Here is a 19,566-nt window from a genome sequence, read left to right as displayed (position 1 = left end):
CACAAGGGTTGCAAACGCCACAATTCAAAAAACACATTGTTATTATAATCATCATAATACTTTTTTTTATTGTATTTTAAATTATGCTAAAACATAAGTTATATATTTACTTATTTATATATAGTTAATAGTTAAAAATCTAGAATTAAGCAGGTTCTAATGTTCTAAAATTTACCGAAAATGTACATACAGCGTTGTCTGGGGGAAAGCTTAAGGAATATGCGATGTACAATTGCGTTTCCCGCTGATCAGCTGTATTTTGGATTGGGATTAATACACTACTAAAAGCTAGACCCTTTTTTTTGTGTTTGTATTATATTTATATAATTACAATCAATTGCAGCATTAAGCTATCATGCTTGCATGTGTGTGTGTGTGTGTGTAATTTGTGAGTGCAACATCAACATCATCATTTCATATCCTGCTTGTTCCTGCTTGCACCTGCACCAGGCGAGCGCCGCTCATGGCTGTAAAACCAATCGAAACAAAAGTTTTTAAGTACATTTTAAGCGAATGATTGATTGATTGATCGGATCGATTGATTGACTGATTGAGCTGAGCTGAACTGTAGTACAATAATGCATGATATTGAAAAATTGAAATGAGTTGAAAGCATTCAATAATTTGGAACATGTCACACGATCACGTTCGGATCGAAATTGCTGTCCACTGAAATTGTAGCGACGATGCATTTGGTCGTTGTTGTGGTGCTTGTTGCTGTGGCTGTATTTGTGGTGGTGGTGGTGGTGGAGGTTGTGCTAGTGGAGGTGGTGCTTGTGTTCGTGGAGTTGTTTGTGGAGGTAATGATGGTGGTGGTACGCCGATTGCGAGGCCGAGCACCCGCTCGACTCGCCAAATGTTATTCTTTCTCGCTTCTGATCATGATCTTTTTCTTCACCAGCGTGCGTACCTGTTGCGTCGTCGGCTGCGTCTGTGTTACGCCTCCCACCAACTGTTGCTGCTGCTGCTGTTGTTGTTGCTGCTGCAAGCTGCTCACTGTTGGCAACGGAGCTGACGTCTGTGTGATGGTCATCACCTCAGCTGGACCAGCTGTTGGTCCAGCAATGCTCGTATGCTGTTGCTGCTGTTGTTGTTGCTGCTGCTGCTGTTGAACCACGGCCAGCAAATTGCCACCAGCTGTGGTCTGCAAGCGCACAGGACTGGCGTTTTGTCGCTGATTATGCTGCAGAGCCACAGTCGTGGCTACTTTAAGGCCGGCAATATTTTGGCCTGTACGCAAACCGCCAGCAGCCAACGCTTGTGCTGAGGCAGCAGAAACCACCTAAAAGGAATAATGAAAAAATTTATATTTATATATTTATAACATGAAGAACATCTATTCACACATACCTGTATAGTTTGACGCTGTGTCGCTTGCGAAGCTACCGAAACGGGTATGACGCGACCAACACTCGTCTTACCCAGCACTAGACCCGTCTGCTGACCGCTGCGCATCACCTGCTGGATTTGCTGCACAGTCACCGAATTGGACAGCGCCTTGGTGTTCTGTATGTGCAACAGTTGCGCTTGAACGCTGCCACCGCCAGGCGTTGCCTTCTGCTGCTGCTGTTGTTGCTGCTGTTGCTGGGCAGCTGGCGAGACGGTGACACCGCCGGGTGTCTGCTGCTGTGGCCCCGTTGTGGTGGCCACAATATTCGTCGCTGTTGGCTGACCCGACGCACTCACCAGCTGCGTCATGCGACTAATCTTGCGCGGTATGCCCATCTGCTGTTGCATTTGCAGATGCCGCATCTGATTGGGCATGGCCACCTTGATGTGACTGCCTGGCTTCAGTTGTGGCAACGTCATATTAACACTGCCCGCCTGCACTGTGGGCGGACCTGTTGCTGAAACCGTCACGCCGCCAGCACTCACACTGCTGCCACTAGCAGCAGCTGCAGTGGACGCCTTGACGAGCGAAGCAATCTGCTGCTGCGTGACCTGTTGTGGCTGCTGTTGTTGCGTGATGCCAGCGACGGGCAGCTGCTGTTGCTGTGCCCCGCCACCACCACTGCTGGTGGTAGTGAAGAGCGGACCTGTGGCCTGTTGTGCCTTCTGGGCGGCCAGAATGTTGTGGCGCTTAACCAACAGCATATCACCGGCCCCAGTGGCTGTGCCGCCGCCCCCGCTGCCATCGGTGGTCAGCACCTGACGCGGCAGACCCTGCTTGCCGGCTGTCATCTGCTTGATGAACTGTGTGCGCGCCTGACCGTGCATTTGCACCGTGCTCACCACGTTGCCCGCCTGCACTGTGGTTGCCCCTGGCATACCCGTGACGGCCACCTTCTGGCTGGTCACATGCGTGGGCGTCTGCATCAGGTTGCCGGTTTGAATGATTGTGCCCGTGGCCAGAGCACCGCCTGCTGTTTGTACCACGGTCGGATTCAGATTAGTTGTGCCACCGCCAGGCGTTGCCTGTTGGGTCTGCAACACCTTTAGATTGCGCTGTCGATAGAGCTGTATATGCGCCGCTGGCTGCGGCGTGCCTGGCAGCACCGTCTTGCCGCTCTGCTGTAATGCACTAACCGGAATGCCTTTGGTGGTCACCAGCTGCGTTGTCTGCGTAGCATTGGCGCCGGAGACAGCCGCCAAGCGAAGCTGTGCCTGGAATTGTGCTGGACTCACACTCTGCCCCAGGCTGGGCATGCGCTGTTGCAGCACCACATCTTGAAGGGTATTGCCGCCAGCACCGCCAGTGGAGACGATGCGTTGACCACGCAACATGGCCGTATTAAGTGTGGTCACTGTGCCCGTTGTTGTTTGCTGCTGTTGCTGTTGATGCTGCTGTTGCTGTTGAGTGGCCGCTGTGGTGGTCAACGGACCCACCGACACCACTTGCGGCAACGTTTGCGTCTGCACAATGCTGCCCAGTTGTGGTGCAGTGTTCACCGGCAGCGTTGACTGCGACGAGATGGACACAATCTGCGCTGTTGATGCGGCATTCACATTGCTATGCGTTGCAATGGGCAAGGATTGCACGGGCGTGGTGAGCACCACACTGACGCTTGACTGGCCGCCGCCTTGTGACACTGCCTGCAGCTGCACATTGCCGCCCGCATTGGCCGACGTCTGTTGGGCCAGCTGCTGCAGCTGTCCGGCTGTCAGATTGGCCGTGGTGCCCACAATGGTCTTCACCAGCTGCTGAGTTGTCGTTTGTGTGCGCAGTTGTTGCTGCTGCTGTGGCTGGTGCACCAGAATGGCAGTTTGTTGTGTTGGTGCCACATTCGCGCTGGTCAAGTGCTGTATCTGCAACTGCTGCAATTGACCCGTGTTGCCAGCGGGCACCGTGACTGTTGTTGCCGTTGTGCTGGGCACCAACTCGACGGTCTGCTGCACGGTTGTAACAGTTGGCAACTGTTGTTGTTGCTGTTGTTGCTGCTGCACTTGCTGTTGCACTTGTTGTTGCACTTGTTGTTGCTGCTGCTGCTGTTGTTGTTGCTGCATTGGCTGTTGATGTTGCTGCACCGATTGCTGCTGCTGCTGTTGTTGCATTGGCGGCATTTGGCCGCGCTGCTTGTCACGCATTTTACTAGCCTTCATCATGTCCGCAATATTGCTCGGCGACACCGGCTGATCATAGTTGGCAATGCCAAACTTCTGCAACACTCCCATATGCTTGGGGTTCATCAGGCTAGGCGCATTGAATTGTCGCTTTGGTGGCGGCGCCTTCTTCAAGTACGCCGTCTTGATGGTATCGAAGCGCTGTCGCATCACCTTATAGAACGATGAATTGTTGTCGCTGGCATAGAGCTGTGTGGTTCGCAGATAGCGCAACGGACTCTTCATGTACTCGGTGCGCAGTATGGGCTTCAGTTTCTTTTGCTTCTTTGGACTCTCAACCACTTTGCCCTCCTCCCGCGGCTGAATGTGCGTCTCGTAGCGCCAACGGCACTGCCTGGCTGAACGATACGTCTTCGAGCAGAAATTCACCATCTCGGACACCAAATCCCAGTTGGGTGTCTGGCCCGGTGATAGGAGCATAAGACTGCACGGCAGTCCCTGTAAATTGATGAGGACATGCAATATGGCCATGTCCTCAAACACACACCATTCGCTCATCGCCTCCGGTTCAGTCAGCGGCTTGGCGGGTATCTGTGGCTTCAGGCCCGGTATCATTGAGTTGGGCTTAAAGCTGCCGCGGAATCGTTGATTCTTCAGCTCACGCCGCAGTCGCGCCAGTTGCGCCGTTGGCCGATCAAACAACGATCGTGGAGGCACATAATTATCCTCACGTCGCATTTTGTTGGGTCGCCGGCTGCCATCGAAACCAGCATCAGTGCGAGATCTTTTAAGTTCACGGCGCACATAGACAGGCGGCAGCTCAGTTTCAGGAATAGGATCGAGATCGTATATGAACGACAGCGAATAATCTATATAGATATCATTATTATCCTGCGGCGGCGTTGGCGGGCACCACATCTAATAAGCGAAGGGCAAAGAAATAAATAGAATGTTTTTTGAAACGTTTGTGAATCAAATGTTTTACTTACAGGCATCTCCTCCATGCAATTGCGCGATATCCAGACCTGAGAGTGTATCGAGACGAGTCGAGTCAAGACGAGCCGAGCGAAGCGAAGCGGAGTTAAAGAAAAGAATAAACGTTCAATTATATTATTTTCGTATCGTATGAAGCAACTCTGTTTTGGTGGTGGTGTTTATTGGCTTATGGCTTAGTATAAACTAACGCATATCCCAAAATCGTATTCTACGTGATTAACGAGATTTATGGCGTGGTAGATTTTACTTTATTCCCGGAATCATTTCGTACGTCGTTTGAAGAACAATTGGCAAAGTCTATGGAACTTCTATACACGGAAATCGATGTAAAGGAATTGTGAGGGGCTGTTGTTGGGTGGTTAGGTTAGGATTTTTGGATCAGGGTGCATCGGGCCAACAAATAAACCAATGATCTTACATCGACTTGGATATTTAAAAGATATTATCACATAAATTAAATTCGTACATTGTTTTTTTTTTTTGTTTTCTTGTCGACACCAAAACAGAATTCTACATTCGGTAACACAGAAAATAATATGATTGAGAATATTTTGATTTCCGCTTATTCTTTTCCAACTTTGTCAAATTGTCTTCTATATTCAAAATCTTATATCACGCACGAAATTTGTCCGCAAATAAAAACCACAACGTCTTTAAAATACATTTTGTTCTTTTTTGAAAGCATATCGAATCGATTCTTCTGTTTTATTTGTTAGTCAATCTATATGCTTATAGTCTTTAGATTGTTGTTAATTCTAAACTTTTTAAGGTTTTTTTTCTCTTTCATAATACAAAATAAATTATCGAATGCAAAAATATTAACATTTACCATAAAGTTAAAGAAAGTTACCTAGGGACTTATGAACTAAGGCGCAGTTGAGTGTTTTTGAAGACTTAAGACAGAGTTTTAACAACGAAATTAATAATAGTACAAGTAAATATTTTAGTTTTGTTTTTAAGTTGTCCGCACACTGCTTAAATATAAAGTCTAAAACTATATTCTGATGATATCTGGTGTATATTTATATACAATCTGGGATCGAGTGTTCTTAACTAATGCTCTTAGGGGGCAGCAGCAATCACATACCTGGTGCCTCTCAATTGGCCTGGCTCATTGAGATGCCAACGTAACCAGCTTAAAGTGCCAATTAAATAAATATAATCTTTATAAAATATCAGTTATTGTGTGCATAGGATTTGCAAGCACTGTTGATACAGATGATTAAACTCGTTTAAAGTTCAATTACTTGACTAATCTCATCTCTTCTTGTTTCCCCCTCTTATTTCACTTTAAGCTGGCGTCATTGGGAAATGTGTTCACTCACAAAAGTTGCTGCCCTACCTGCTTATTCTATACACAATTTGTTATCCTACCGCTCCTTTACTCATTCTCACTGCCTAGCATTGATTATGCCACCTAACTAACATACAAGGAAACTTGTTACAGTCTATAAAATACTCGTACTTAAGATCAGAAATGCAGTATTTTCCACACACCGTTTGAACACCCTCTAAAAATCACACAGCACACGCAGCTTCTTGGCCTCAGCAGAGATTTGCACCAGAGACCACATTTTGTTAATACTGATTGCTATCCTCATTATCTCCGCTATCACCTGTTGCCACTGGCACCAATTGCGCTGGCGCCTGTTGTCTCTGCTGTTGAAGTTGCGCTGTTGCCAGCAGTGTTGGATGTGCCACCACTTGAGGATCTTAGGCTTACTCGAGGTCTTGTAGTTATCCACCGATTCAACGTTGTTGTTTGGGTCTCTTCGTTTTTAGCGATTGCAGGTCGTTTACTTAATGCTTGCGAGCGACGCGACGCTGGCTTTGGGTTTGATTGTGCATTTGAATCGCTACGCGGTGTTGATCGTCTCACATTTCGACTACCACTGCTTGGCACTGGACTCACATCTAGCGTCCATAGATTAATTTTCACTGAGCCTCTTGAACGTGTTCGAGGTGTGTGTCCACTGTTATCATCGCTTCCTACTCGGCTGCTAATGCTGCGCTGCCTTTGCACCGCCGGCGTCGACTCCTTGTTCTCCGTTTTAACCTCTGTTTTGGATACCGTTAAAGGATCATTAGGATCATCCGTTTCAGACTCTTCAGACACATTGTAATACGTGGAACTGGTCATTGTCGTATCTTGCACCTGATTGTGGGCACTCCAAGTGTCTAAGCTATTCGCTCCGTCGCCGGCTGTCGCATAACTTGAACTGGATTGTGTTTCCACATTTACATCTTCATTGTCATTGCCATCGTCATCGTCACCACTGTGATCATCATCATCGTCCAGGCGCTCTTCCTGCATTTCATCTTCATCCTCTGTTTGTGTTACGTCTTCTTGCACAGAGTTTGATTCGGAAGCTTCGGAACCAGATGCCGCAGTGGATTCATTGTGTTCCCTTTCCTCTTCATCTTCATCATCTTCGGCGCTATCCACGGAAACTAATGTGTTTTCAGCATCCTCATCATCATCTTCCTTATCTCCCTCTTCTTCATTGTCATCCTCATCTTCATCTTCATCCTCATCACCATCGCTAACATCACTGCTACGGCTCTTGGCCTGCTTCAACGCAAGTGGCGCTGATATTGTCGCACGTCTTTCCAGCAACTTTCGCCTCGAGGCTGCGGATGTGGTCAAGGAAACGCTTTCTCTACGTTTTGGTTTAGTCTGAGTGTTATTCTTAACGGGTGTTGTCGTTGTAGGTGCACAAGCTGATTTGGCTGGTGTTTTCATTAACTTGCTCATGGCTACATTGGCTGATTGACGTTTGGGGCGCTCCTCCGCTCTAGTGAGTGGAGTTCCCGCGGCCGCTAAAGCTGTGCGCGTTGTCTTTCTAGAGGGGGGAGTTGGTGTGTCAACAACTGCAGCTACACTCAGCGAATGTAAACGCGTCTGTCGTCTAGCTGGAGTCGGAGTAGACGTCGCTGCAGTTGATGAACGTTTACTGCTGCTACTGTTGCCACTGCTCCTTGCGGGCGCAGTCACATTGAGACTGTTTCGTCTCGTACGCACAGAACTAACCTGTTGCACTGGTGAACTTTGTTTGTTACTAATACTTCTACTTAAACCCGGACCTTGACCTCGGGCCATGGAGGTTTGCTTAAACCGTTTATCGCGCTTATTATGCTTAGTTAGCCTAATGCCTACACCTGGTGTTCGTTTGTTTATTGGATTGGAATCTTGTTTGGTATTAACCTGATTGCTTGCATCCTTGCGACTGTAGGTCAGCATCTCCTCGGCCTCCGTTTCCTGTTTGAGTAACTGCTCCTCCTTCTCCATGGCTGCCAAACGATTAGCTTCCCATTCACGTTTCTGCGCTTCCAGCTCTGCTTCAGCAGCACGCAATTGTTCCGCTGTCCACGCAGCTCCGGTGGCTTCCACAAAGCGCATAGCGTAACGCTCAATTGGCGAAAGCTGAAGGAGGATTGTACATTGTTAATTAGAAATACTTCTCATGAAAAGAAGGTTATAAAGATTATGTCTGACGTTGAGTGATATAATCGAGCGTGGGTTAGATCGCTGCAACTATGTCTGAACGTCTGCTTCGTGTAGAAGTTTCTCTGGGCAACGTTTGCTATTCAAAGGAGCGCGAGGAAGCTCCTAGCTACCAAACGCTGACCATGCAATGAATGTAAATCAAGTTTCAAACTCACCTGCTTCACAAGATTCTGCATTTCCAGATCAGCTTTGCTCAATTCGACAGGTCCACCCTCAGCATTTGCATCGTCTGCAATTGGGATATTCTCATCGAACTCAGCAAGATCGGCAGCCACCTCAGCCTTGGCCGTCTTTGTGGCTTGCACATCCTGTTCGTCCTCAGCAGCAGCAAGTGCATGCTCATAGGCTCGCAGCGATTGCTTCTCGGTTTCGAAAACAGGTTCTGGCTCAGCAGCAACAATTTTGTCTTTTTCATCCGGTTTCTCTTGTGCATCTTCTTGGCTCTGGTCCATCGTAAAGAGATCTTTTATGGTGGAGCTTTTAAAGAATGTGGTTGTAAAGTTTCCACCCTCGATGGCCATATCACTGAGCATACGCTTTTGATTGGCTTTCTTCAAGATGTTCACCTCGATGGTTTTCTCAGAGACCAGACGATAGATGTGCACATCCCGTGTCTGTCCAATGCGATGACAACGATCTTGGGCTTGTGCATCCATCGTTGGATTCCAGTCCGAATCATAGAAGATCACAGTGTCGGCGCCAGTCAAATTAATACCAACGCCACCAGAGCGTGTGGACAAAATGAAACAGAAGATTCGCTTATCGCCATTGAAACGCTCCATGTGCATCTGACGCTGTTCCACACGTGTAGAGCCATCCAATCGAAGGTAAATATGTCCATGGTAATTGAGGAATGCCTCGAGTACATCCAACATTTTTGTCATTTGTGTAAAGATTAACACTCGATGTCCTCCGACCTTCAGCTGACGCAACAGGCGATCCAAAGTTTGCAATTTACCGCAATCATATTGAATGAGTCGCGGATCCGGGAATTGTGTAGTCATTGCGGAAATTATGGGATGCAGCATTGTCAGCTTCGGCGATAACGTTGTCGTTATCGATTCCTCAATTCGCCGTTCGTTTTGCCAATGTGTTGATGATAAATTCTGCACATAACGTCGAATTCTTGGTGCACAAACTGATGGCACATAGATCACAAAATTGGCAAAGATCGGAGACAGTTCGACGCATCGTTGCTCAAGGCTCTTTAACAACAGATTCAGCGACCAGGTGTCGCTATGCTGACGCATGGCAACGGTGCAATTTGCATAGCCCCGCGTTTGCCATGTGGAATGCTTTAATGTGCGCGTCGCCTGCATGCAATTCTCAATGGCCTCACGACAATCCGAGCCATATATGGGCGTAGCATCGGTGCGTCGCCGATTGATGTTGGCCATGCGTTTAAGTGAGGCCAATCGCTGCTCCTTACGCATCTGTATGAGCTGCTGCACTCGATAAGGATCCTCCAAGTCCTCTGGTGTCGAACAGTCGTCCTGAGACTTACCATTGGTTTGGCGTTGCGCTGTCAACTTGACATGCGATGCCAGATCTTTAACAATGGGATCCTTGCCAAGCTGTTGCAATTGTCCGGCTGCATTGCTACTCGTTATCGTGGCTGAGCCTGCTGTTGATCCGATTGTTGTTGCCGTTTTGCTAGTGAGCGTCAAACGTGCTCCAGCACCTCCAGCACTTGTGGCGGGTGTCAGGTAGAAGAAGGGTTTTCCATCCTGCATAGTCTTGGCCACTTTAGCAGGCGTCGGTGCACTCATAGGCGACCTCGTGCTTAATAGTTTTGCGCTGCTTCCCAGCACATTAAGTGCAGAGTTGCTGGCGTTACTTCCGCTGGCAATTGTCGTCGGCGTTGATACCAAACTATTAATTATCACTGGCTTCAGCGCCATATTGATAGGATTAATGGTACCGCTGACCCGTTTCAACACTCGCCCACTTGGCAACAAGCTTCGCATTGGCACAATCTTCGAGCCTTCTAGACGCATGGCTGGACTTGCTCCTACACGCACTGCCTGCAGTTTGATACGCTGTGCCAGCTCAGCACTTCTTACTCGAATGTGAAAACGATACTTTCCATTTGGGCAACGAGGTGGCGGCTGAGGAGCGCTGTCAATTTCCTCGATCAATTTGCGAGGCGGCGCCAACAAACGTGATTTGTGCGAAACGTAAGCCGTCATCGTTTGCTCCAGTTGCAGCAGCATCAAGTTAACAGTGTCCAAATTGACTTGCTGTAAAGAAAACATAATATGAAATTAATAAATTGTCATGCATAATCATTAAATGGTATTATTTGAACACTTGAAATCAGGCAAATGCCTCGCAACAGCGAACATCCTATAACAATCGCAACTCTCTCAAAAATAGATTGAGTCGCAATATTCAGTGACAGTTTATCATCATTTAAGTGTCATTCAAATGTTTCCTCTCCCAATGGGGTGTCCACAAACTCACCGTGAATGGATCATACTCCAAGATATCACTGACTAGCCTTGGCGTGTGGAATGCAATGCCTTCCATTTGAAACGGAGATATCGTGGGACGCACTTCAAACATATTCGGATGATTGCACACTTTTCGCAGTTGCATCAGCACATTGATTACACTCAGCAAGTTTCCAGTCTGCAGTGTTTCGCGGGTTCTGTTAAGGCAATGAAAATCATTTAATATCGTTTCATGAAGTAGTTTAGTGTTTGGATTACTCACTTCGATCGACTCATAAAGTCTTCGTACAGATATCGCTGACGATTGGACAAACGGCACATGACAACATGCTCATATTTCTTTGGCATTTGTTTCTCCACCTCCTTCTTCAGCCGACGCAACAGAAATGGACGAATGACCTGAAGATACAGAAGAAATTATTATTGATTAGCAAAAATCATTCAAGTAGTTTAATATTTAATTGAAATATAAAGGACAGCTGTGAGCTGCTTAATACAATGCAATCATTTTGAGTACATAATCACATGGATAAATCACAACATCAGTTTGTTATAGCAAACTTACAAATTGTCATCACATGAAGGCGTCAATGTGACACAGAGTGCGCTTGCAGAGAAAGGATCAATCTATGACTTAAGATTAGTATGTGCACAGTGTAAATGGAATTGAGCAATTAAAACGCATCAAGTCACTTGCAACCGCGACAATTGCTTTAGCACACAGCTACGATTTTCAAGGGCGTTTATAAAGCGATCGAGAAAACGCTTTTAGGTGCAACAAATATACTATTAAATTTGATCTTGAAATGTACTCAGCGTTATGGACTTTCGAGTGGTAATAATTCAAAAGTCACTTGCAACTTAGCTTTGCTCTGGCACACAGCTACGATTTTCAAGCGCATTGAAATGGCGTACAAGAAAACGCTTTTAGGTGCCATACACAATGAAGAAGAATTACAATAAATATTTACCTTGTGCAATCGTGTAATTAATGTTTCGTTGTACTCCATATTGCCCTCGATCATGCCAGTCATGGGATTGGAGAACCATTCCTTGAACTCGCGATGCGAAGAGAACACGTACGGCATGAGGAAGTGCATAAGTGACCACAACTCCATGAGGTCATTCTGCAGCGGTGTGCCGGTTAATAGCAGACGCCTATTAAATAAGAAGGAAATTCATAAGATTAATATGCATTTTTAATAAAACAATACAAAATTTTGCCGTTAATTTCCGTGCAACAACAGAACAAATCGAAACTTATTAATCAAAACAAGAGAAAACATTGTCTCAAAACAAGGCCACAAACATCCTAAGGCTGGATTAGCATGCTCTTGTTAAATATGCGGCATTATAGCGTATTTTAATTTTAGCACCCAAGCGTAGTCCCCAGGCTAGTTTAGCAGTCGCATGGTTACTGATTTTTGGTGCTTGCGATTACGAGCATTTTGCGGCAATAACAGAAACAAACAAAAAACAATTACAAATTTAGTAATTAACTAACCTTTCGGTGGAGAAGTTGAGTAGCAGCTGCCAACGCTGTGACTTGAAATTCTTAATATTTTGCGCCTCATCCAATATGAGATATTTCCACTTCTTACGCCGGAAACTTTGCTGATCCTGTACCACAAGTTTGTAGGATGTGATGCAGACATGGAAAGCATTTGGCTTTGTCCAACCGACACGCTTCAGCTTCCGCTCCTTCTGCGTGCCATAGTAGGTGAGTATTTTGAAGCCAGGACACCATTTCTTGAACTCCATTTCCCAGTTAAGCATCACAGACGAGGGAACAACAATCAGATGCGGACCCCAGTTGCCCTTGGCACAGGCCAAATGCGCCAATAGCGCAATTGTTTGAATGGTCTTGCCCAAGCCCATCTCATCGGCTAGGATGCCGTTGAGCTTGCGCTCGTTCATTGTGACCAACCAGTCGAGTCCGATATGCTGGTACTCGCGCAACGAATGCTTTAGAAGGAATGGCACCGGTGTCACGACATTCGTCGAGGACAATGTGTTGCCCTTGGGCTGCAGACTTTCGGCCAACGCCGCGGCATCATTCAGCATGGCATCCTTATTGTCCTTGCTACTCGCAACAGCAGAGCTATTGCCAGGGCCATCACCATCGGCGTCTTTCAATAAACTTTTGAGACCATCCTGTTCGCCATCATCCATATCGGTGTCACTTTTAATGGTTGAGAGATCTTCATCTTCATCATCATCACTGGCTTCCATTTCGCTGCCATCGGTTGAATCTTCAACTGCCGTCGAATCATCATCTGAATCCTGCTCTGAGGTCTCCACAGCCATTTTGCGCCGCTTAGCGCTGGGCGGTTCATCAATTTTGCCCGATTTATATTTCTCCAGCAGTTGTTCAACGGACAAATCATTGTCCGCTTCCAGTTCATCGATCTCCTTTTGATGATCGATTTCCTGTTCGGCTTCTTCCTGTTTGCTGATTGTGTTCTCATCATCATCGCTGGCTTCCTTTGCCTGAAACTCGCTATCATCGCTTTCTTCAGCATCAGGATCGGTACGAGATGCAGCTGTGCCTTTTGTTGAGCTCTGCTCCTCAAGCAGTAGCTTATCACGATTCTCCAAATAGCCTGGAGGCAAATCATTAAGGAAATCATCAAAGTCCATTTGAGATTCTTTTGCCAGAGCTTTGACTTCCTCGTTGACATCAGCTGCCTCCTCTTCGGCCTTGGCAATTGTCTCCTCGTCATCCTCCGAACCAGACTCTGGTCGAAATTCATCTGTTAAGAGGGATAATTAACATGAATCAATTTGACAACATATTTATACAGATGTGAATAGCTTTTTGAATAAGCATCAGACAAATGCCTCGCAAATGCGACCATCCCTTTATAACATCGTAGAGCTCAAAAATAGAGCAAGACAACGTTTCAGTTTAATTTTCTCATCAGGTGCTAATTTAGAATTTTAGTAAAATATCTGAGATCAATTGTAACTATAAATTTAAAACATATTTTTACAATCTCTCATCTTTTCTGTACTAAACCCTTTTTAATAAACAAAAAATTAAACTCACCATCTGATTCGCGTTTGGGTGAAGTGAGACGACTTGAGGTTAAACTTGGCGTATCGGGCACATTTTTGTTCATGCCCTCGGCTAGCTGCTGGGAGAACTTTTCTGTCTGGTCAACAATAAAGCTGAGATGTTGATCGAGAGCTTGCTTTCGCTTTTCTTCGATTTTCGTTTGATGCTTGTACTCGACCAGTTTCTCAACATTCGACCAGAAGCTCTTCACCTCGCGTGCTATGAAGGAGGCCACTCGCTTTAGATGGAGCTCCTGTGCCTTCTCAGCTCGCTGTGCTGCATTGGCCTTGTCCTGGAAATACTTTTGCACCATTTTGGCGCATTTCTTGGCCGCATTCTTCTTCCATTTACGCTCCTGCGCAAAATCAGCTGCCAGCCAAACCATCTCCTCCAGCAGATAGTCCCAATGCGCCTTGGGGCGGCTGGGCTCCTGCAGCTTGGGCAAACGCCTCTCAGTCCATAATCCCTCTCGCTGTAGTTCGGAAATACGCTGCATCACGTAAACCTCCTGCTTCGCCTTAAACGAAAACTCTTGTGCACTGTTCGGTGTGCCAGTGCTGGCAAGTGGACTCAAAAGGCTGCCACTGCCACCGCCAGGGGTACAAGGTGTTGTCAAGGAACTACCAGCAGCAGCTCCATTGGCTCCACCAGCGCCTGTGTACAGTGGCGTTGGTGTCGCTCCACTTGCTCCTCCTGTTGCCGCCGATGTTCCACCGCCAGTTTGTCCCGTTGCATTTGGCTGGGAGTTTGGGCGACGCAGCGCCGATGAGCCCCCAGAGCTACTGCAGGGCACCAACGGAGTGCCACCTTTGAAAAGAAGCGATTGAAAAAGTTATGCATTAGTCGAAAATAATATCAAGAAACCGTAAAAAGCTCTTAGCCAACTTGCATGCTGGAAAAGTGCATCATCCAATCACAAGCTACCATATTAAAGCAACACGATACTTAAGAGATAATGAAAAAACGTTCGAATCAATTAGATAATTAATTTTAACCATATTTTATTGCGAATTAAGTTGTGTTTTATATATGTATTCGGATTGTCTGCTATAGAAATTAATCAAAAACGAAAAAAGTCAAATTCTAAGACAAACTCATGCAAAACTCCTCCTAGCTCGATTCTTAAGTATTATCTCATCAGCATCGTCACTTAAAATAATCTGAAGCAAATATGTACGGCGAGTAATTCAATGCAATCATTTTGAAGACATGATCATATGGATAAATCGTAACTACAGTTTGTTATAGCAAACTTACAAATTGTCATCACATGAAGGCGTCAATGTGACACAGAGTGCGCTTGCAGAGGATCAATCTATGGCTTAATATTAGTATGTGCACAGTGTAAATGGAATTGAGCAATTAAAACGCATCAAGTCACTTGCAACCGCGACAATTGCTTTAGCACACAGCTACGATTTTCAAGGGCGTTTATAAAGCTATCGAGAAAACGCTTTTAGGTGCAAAATGTATACTAATAAATTTGATCTAAAAATGTACTCAGCGTTATGGACTTTCGAGTGGTAATAATTCAAAAGTCACTTGCAACTTAGCTTTGCTCTGGCACACAGCTACGATTTTCAAGCGCATTGAATTGGCGTACAAGAAAACGCTTTTAGGTGCAATGGGAAATGTTTCAGATTCCTATTTAGCCGAATTGCAGAGAAACATAAATTTAATTCGGCGTGCCGAATTTTAGTAATTAATGCGCAAGACTTTAAATAAATAACTTGAGTTTATATTGGTAAACCAACTTTTTAAATAATAACTATTAATGCTAAAGCTAATGAATAATTTTGCTAACTAAATTCAAATGTTTATTGTACATTCAATTCAAAATTCAACTTGGCGGCAATTTGGGCAGCAAAATAAGCAACAAAAAGAAAAATGAATGAACTAAATGAGGAATGAATGGAACACCAATTCTAGAATGTAAATGATAAATTTGTAATTACAATAGAATAGATTATTTTAGACACATCGAATGAATAGAATATCAATAAGTATAATGCACTACTTTTATCAATTGGTGGCAACAATAATTGAAATAATGAATGCTTTTTTATATTAAAGAAAAACCACTCAATGTAAAAAGTTAAAGAAATAAATAAAATGACTTTTTAAGGTTTTTGTTTTTTTGTTGCGAACGATAAGCACCTGGCACCAAAGGTACAGAAGAATTTCCTACGGCAGGAGGCGCGGGTATTTGACCGAAGACCATACCGTGACGACCTCCTAGAGGTCTACCGGGTATGTGACCTATATTATAACGATACAATTTGATGGTGAGTTGAGAGAGTAGAGTTGTGCGTTAGGATTTGTAGGCGGCAGTAACAAATGTGAGAGAGAGGATGAAAAATCATAATGAAAAAAAAAAAGTGGGAATTGAAAAACAAATATACAGCAATACATGAATGTAATTGTATAGTGATGAATTTAAATATTATGTTTGTTGTTATTATATATTATGCATACATGTAAATATCTTTTTAGTATTTAAAGTATGTGTGGTGTTTAATGATGTGTAAATTTGTTATATTAGTGGAGCAAAATGTAAGTTGTTTTGCATTTAGAGAGACGACAACTTTATTGGTATTGTGCAGGGCGTGCGTTGTACTTTATTAAGTAGTTGCTAGACAGTTGCTCTGGGCGCGACATTTTTTTTTGTTTTGTTTGGGAGTTGCTAGCAGTTGGTATTACATGTATATTTAACTTAATTGTATGCAAGTTTTTAATTTTTAAGTTGTAAATGTTGATAAATTTGAATATTTTCTTTTCTTTTTGCATGTTTCTCGTTTTTGAGTAATGTACAATAATAAATTTTGAAACATAAACACAAACGGAAATACAACAAAAACACAAAATAATAACAATGAGATAGATACGAGAGAGATTGAGACAGTTTCCCGCAAAAGGATTTGAAATCCTTTTCCAAAAACATTTGATGCTTACCTTGCTGCGTCAACTGTACTACGGCGGCGGGTAGCTTCGTGGAGACGGCCACTGGCGTTGCACCAACTGATGGAATTTTAATTTCCGCCTCCGGTGGCAAGGCATTACCGCTCGTCTCCACTAAGCTGCTGGTTGTGGAAACGGCTCCAGTGGCTGCGGCAGCTGCTGGTGCTGTTGTCGTTGTAGTTTGTCCACCTCTACTTGGACTCGATTTTGCTATTGCTGCGCCTGCAACTGCTGCGGTTGTGTTGCTGCCAAGTTTCGATGGCAGTTGAGATTGCGTATTCTATCGTTCAAAATATTTGTTATAAGTAAATCATAATAAATAATAGATGATATTAATTGCTTACCGTTTTTGGTGTGCTGTTGTCTGCATCCAATTGTACGCCTGTTGTCCCTGTAGTTGTTGTTGTTACAACGTTGCTGCCAACAACAGTTGATTCAGTTGGCTGCTGCTGTTGATTGGTTTTATGGGTTTGTGTTTGGGCCACGGCGGCTGCTGCTGCGGCGGCGGATGTTGTTGGTTTATCTTCGAGTATCAGCTGCTCGATACGATTCGCATTGCTATAGCTGATGAACTGCGGTGTTGGTGTCTTCTTACGCCACGCGGGGTAGTCCATCATACTGCCACCGTTTTGTAAATAAAAGTATTCGGACACATTTTCTAGATGTCTGTCAAACGAAATGCGAAAATGAATGAATGCAAATGAAAATTCAATAAAGTACACATTTAGACTTACCTTTCCTTAAGATTACGCAAAATTTGATATTTCTGTTGAAGTATGCGCTTCCTGAGCGCACACAAGTCTTGCAATGCAGATGAATTCGCGCCACCAAATTCGCTGCTCGCCACAACAGACGCCGGCAGCAATGAGCCAACAATGTTGCTGCTAATAGCACCAACAATGTTATTGCTGCTGTTGGCGTCGCCTCCTGTTTCCAATCGCTGACGCTTAGCCTGTGGGGGCGACGTATTGTCACTTGTGGGGGCTTCTATTTTTATGGAGGAGGTGAAGGAGGAGGAAGCTGCTGCTGCTGTTGACGTTGACGTTGCTGCTGCCGTTGCCTCTGTCGACAAGTTCGACAGCGGCACAGGCAGCTGCGCACTGAGCAGCTGCTGCTGTTTTTGTTGTTTGCTGTTGGTTTTCAGTTGCTGCGTTGTTGTCGCTTTGCTGTTGTTAGCTGCTGTGGCTGTTGATTTTGGCGTTGTAACTGATTTTTCCGTTGATTGTATAGTTACACGGTCTGACACAGCAGGAGGGGCCGGGCTTAGCCCTTCATGCCCCCCTCCTGCTGAATTACCTTCATTCATGTTTGAGACATCTGTAAAAAAAAATGGCGGGAAATGTTTTTTTTAGTCGGCACACACACTCATTTTTGTCACGCGTGTTTCGTTAAAGACCGGATATTTTTCATCCCTGGCAAAACTGTATATATGTAAGCATGAATATATGTATGCGTGCACATATATACATACACACACACGACACAGGGTCAATCAATGACTTATATATGTATATGCCTCATAAATAAATTTAAATTTTATTTCTGCTGTGCAACCATTACATTTCACACATTTTTCACAACTGTCAATCTACATCGCTTCTTATCGGTGCCTGTCGCATGGAAAATGCAACTCTGCTTTGCAAATGGCTGCGTTTTCGCGATTTATTGTATACACACTCGCACGGCGAGATAATATTTTCACACACTGCCATTTTGAAAATTTTAATTTATGTAGATTTGAGCTACACAATTTATTTTAAATTTGTTAAGTTTCTATTAACGAAGTTGCGGCACTTTTCAAGCACGTCAGTCGAATGACCGATGGTAGAGAGAGACGGCTATATTTATAGGCTACTGCGGCTACTACGTCGGCGTCGGTTCTTTGTTGGGCGGAAATTTTTTCAACCATTTTTTTTTCTTCGTACCTCAGATGGTGAAAATTTTTAATCACAAAATATCCACATCACAAATATGCATCCGGGCGTAAAAACAGTGAGAGCGCGTTCCGAAAATGATGCAGTAATTGCTAGAGCAATTTTTAAACAATATTTCTGCCTATTTCTACACTTAAAAATATTTTTTTGCGGAAAAGTGTGCGCGAACACACCGTTCGGCGTCGAGTAGAATGTGTAGTTTCGTCCAGAACAAGTTCTCATGAACGAGTTATCAAAAGAACCGAAAAACTGGTTCCGCTGCCTATTAACAACACTGAACTACTGTACGTATTCTGCTAAAATGCCGCCCTGGGAATATTTTTGTATTCTGTTAAATGTCTGTTATCTTTGTTAGCCCGGTTAGCAAACAATTTAATATTATGCAAACTTTTTGAAAATGTATTGATTATTTGAATTTATATTAATACAACACAGGCGTAAATGCTTAATTTTTGATAAAAAAAAAAATACTATATACAAAGTATTTTCTGTTGCGCTTTAGACTGCCACACCGCGACAAAGTATTATTTATTTTTACATAAATTTCAAATGTTCAGTTTAATCAGTTGTTTTGCAAAAAACATATCCAGCTTCTAAATTCACTTTCATAATTTTTAATGGAATGAATTTTAAATAATCATTGTAAAACATAAATTTTTCACGGGCAACTTTATTATACACATAATTGTATTTGAATTATATCTTGGAGTCACTTCACTTAGTTTATTTATATTATTGGTAATGGTTTCGATCTTCTTGTATCTGACAGCAATCAATTTAATGTGTTTCTTGGAAATTCATAATTTAACAAAAACATATACACGAATACACAAAAACGTATCTTCCACAATTTATAGTAAAAATTATTTGTTTATATTTAAAACTCACAAAAGTTAAACCACTTGTTTTAAAAACACAATTGATGGACTCATTTACGAGTGAGAAACAGAACTAGAGTGACTTCAAGTTGAGTTGTACAGCTTAGTTTGAGTTTTAATCACCATCACAGCTGATCAAGTTATCCATTGACTGTACCGATCATCTGTTCAGTGTTTACATATGTGAACCAGGGCAGCAAGATCTCCAGTTACGCAAAATAACAACAAATTGTCTTTGGTTTTATTTGATCTCAATATTATAATAGTTATTTCATTGTTT

At 44.0% G+C, this 19,566-nt stretch overlaps 1 protein-coding gene and 9 non-coding genes across 12 annotated transcripts; all 10 read right to left on the bottom strand.

Annotated features, from left to right (window-relative positions):
• Nucleotides 1–80: 80 nt before the first annotated feature.
• Nucleotides 81–18,601, bottom strand: LOC117570099 (helicase domino). 3 transcript variants are annotated; one of them, XM_052005381.1, is made up of 15 exons: nucleotides 18,400–18,601; nucleotides 17,209–17,791; nucleotides 16,819–17,140; nucleotides 16,469–16,754; nucleotides 13,508–14,323; nucleotides 11,963–13,211; nucleotides 11,430–11,616; nucleotides 10,721–10,857; nucleotides 10,469–10,655; nucleotides 8,161–10,245; nucleotides 7,703–7,921; nucleotides 4,491–4,526; nucleotides 1,351–4,419; nucleotides 911–1,282; nucleotides 81–467 (listed from the first exon to the last, which is right to left on the bottom strand). In XM_052005381.1, the coding sequence occupies exons 2-15, from the start codon at nucleotides 17,778–17,780 to the stop codon at nucleotides 462–464; spliced, it is 9,543 nt and encodes a 3,180-aa protein (XP_051861341.1). In that variant the 5' UTR covers nucleotides 17,781–17,791; nucleotides 18,400–18,601; the 3' UTR covers nucleotides 81–461. The 3 variants fall into 3 exon arrangements, with proteins under 3 accessions (XP_051861341.1, XP_034107444.1, XP_034107445.1); XM_034251553.2 differs by lacking the exon at nucleotides 81–467 and having other exon boundaries at nucleotides 788–1,282; nucleotides 18,400–18,600; XM_034251554.2 differs by lacking the exons at nucleotides 81–467; nucleotides 18,400–18,601 and adding an exon at nucleotides 18,035–18,255 and having other exon boundaries at nucleotides 788–1,282.
• LOC117572888 (small nucleolar RNA Me28S-Am2589) lies at nucleotides 10,315–10,423 on the bottom strand. The gene has a single exon (XR_004572620.1). It is a non-coding gene; the product is annotated as a small nucleolar RNA Me28S-Am2589 (small nucleolar RNA).
• LOC117572834 (small nucleolar RNA psi18S-841/snoR66) lies at nucleotides 10,934–11,071 on the bottom strand. Its single transcript, XR_004572570.1, has one exon. It is a non-coding gene; the product is annotated as a small nucleolar RNA psi18S-841/snoR66 (small nucleolar RNA).
• Nucleotides 11,102–11,235, bottom strand: LOC117572836 (small nucleolar RNA psi28S-3316). The gene has a single exon (XR_004572572.1). It is a non-coding gene; the product is annotated as a small nucleolar RNA psi28S-3316 (small nucleolar RNA).
• LOC117572837 (small nucleolar RNA psi28S-3316) lies at nucleotides 11,263–11,394 on the bottom strand. Its single transcript, XR_004572573.1, has one exon. It is a non-coding gene; the product is annotated as a small nucleolar RNA psi28S-3316 (small nucleolar RNA).
• On the bottom strand, nucleotides 11,744–11,890 carry LOC127565778 (small nucleolar RNA psi28S-3378). The gene has a single exon (XR_007955159.1). It is a non-coding gene; the product is annotated as a small nucleolar RNA psi28S-3378 (small nucleolar RNA).
• On the bottom strand, nucleotides 13,281–13,388 carry LOC117572887 (small nucleolar RNA Me28S-Am2589). Its single transcript, XR_004572619.1, has one exon. It is a non-coding gene; the product is annotated as a small nucleolar RNA Me28S-Am2589 (small nucleolar RNA).
• Nucleotides 14,682–14,821, bottom strand: LOC117572833 (small nucleolar RNA psi18S-841/snoR66). Its single transcript, XR_004572569.1, has one exon. It is a non-coding gene; the product is annotated as a small nucleolar RNA psi18S-841/snoR66 (small nucleolar RNA).
• On the bottom strand, nucleotides 14,848–14,981 carry LOC117572835 (small nucleolar RNA psi28S-3316). Its single transcript, XR_004572571.1, has one exon. It is a non-coding gene; the product is annotated as a small nucleolar RNA psi28S-3316 (small nucleolar RNA).
• On the bottom strand, nucleotides 15,009–15,140 carry LOC117572838 (small nucleolar RNA psi28S-3316). The gene has a single exon (XR_004572574.1). It is a non-coding gene; the product is annotated as a small nucleolar RNA psi28S-3316 (small nucleolar RNA).
• Nucleotides 18,602–19,566: the final 965 nt, after the last annotated feature.

The sequence above is a fragment of the Drosophila albomicans genome, chromosome 3 (assembly GCF_009650485.2).
Source record: "Drosophila albomicans strain 15112-1751.03 chromosome 3, ASM965048v2, whole genome shotgun sequence".
Taxonomy (NCBI): domain Eukaryota; kingdom Metazoa; phylum Arthropoda; class Insecta; order Diptera; family Drosophilidae; genus Drosophila; species Drosophila albomicans.
The sequence above is the reverse complement of the archived record's forward strand: the minus strand, read 5'-3'. Positions and strand labels throughout refer to the sequence as shown.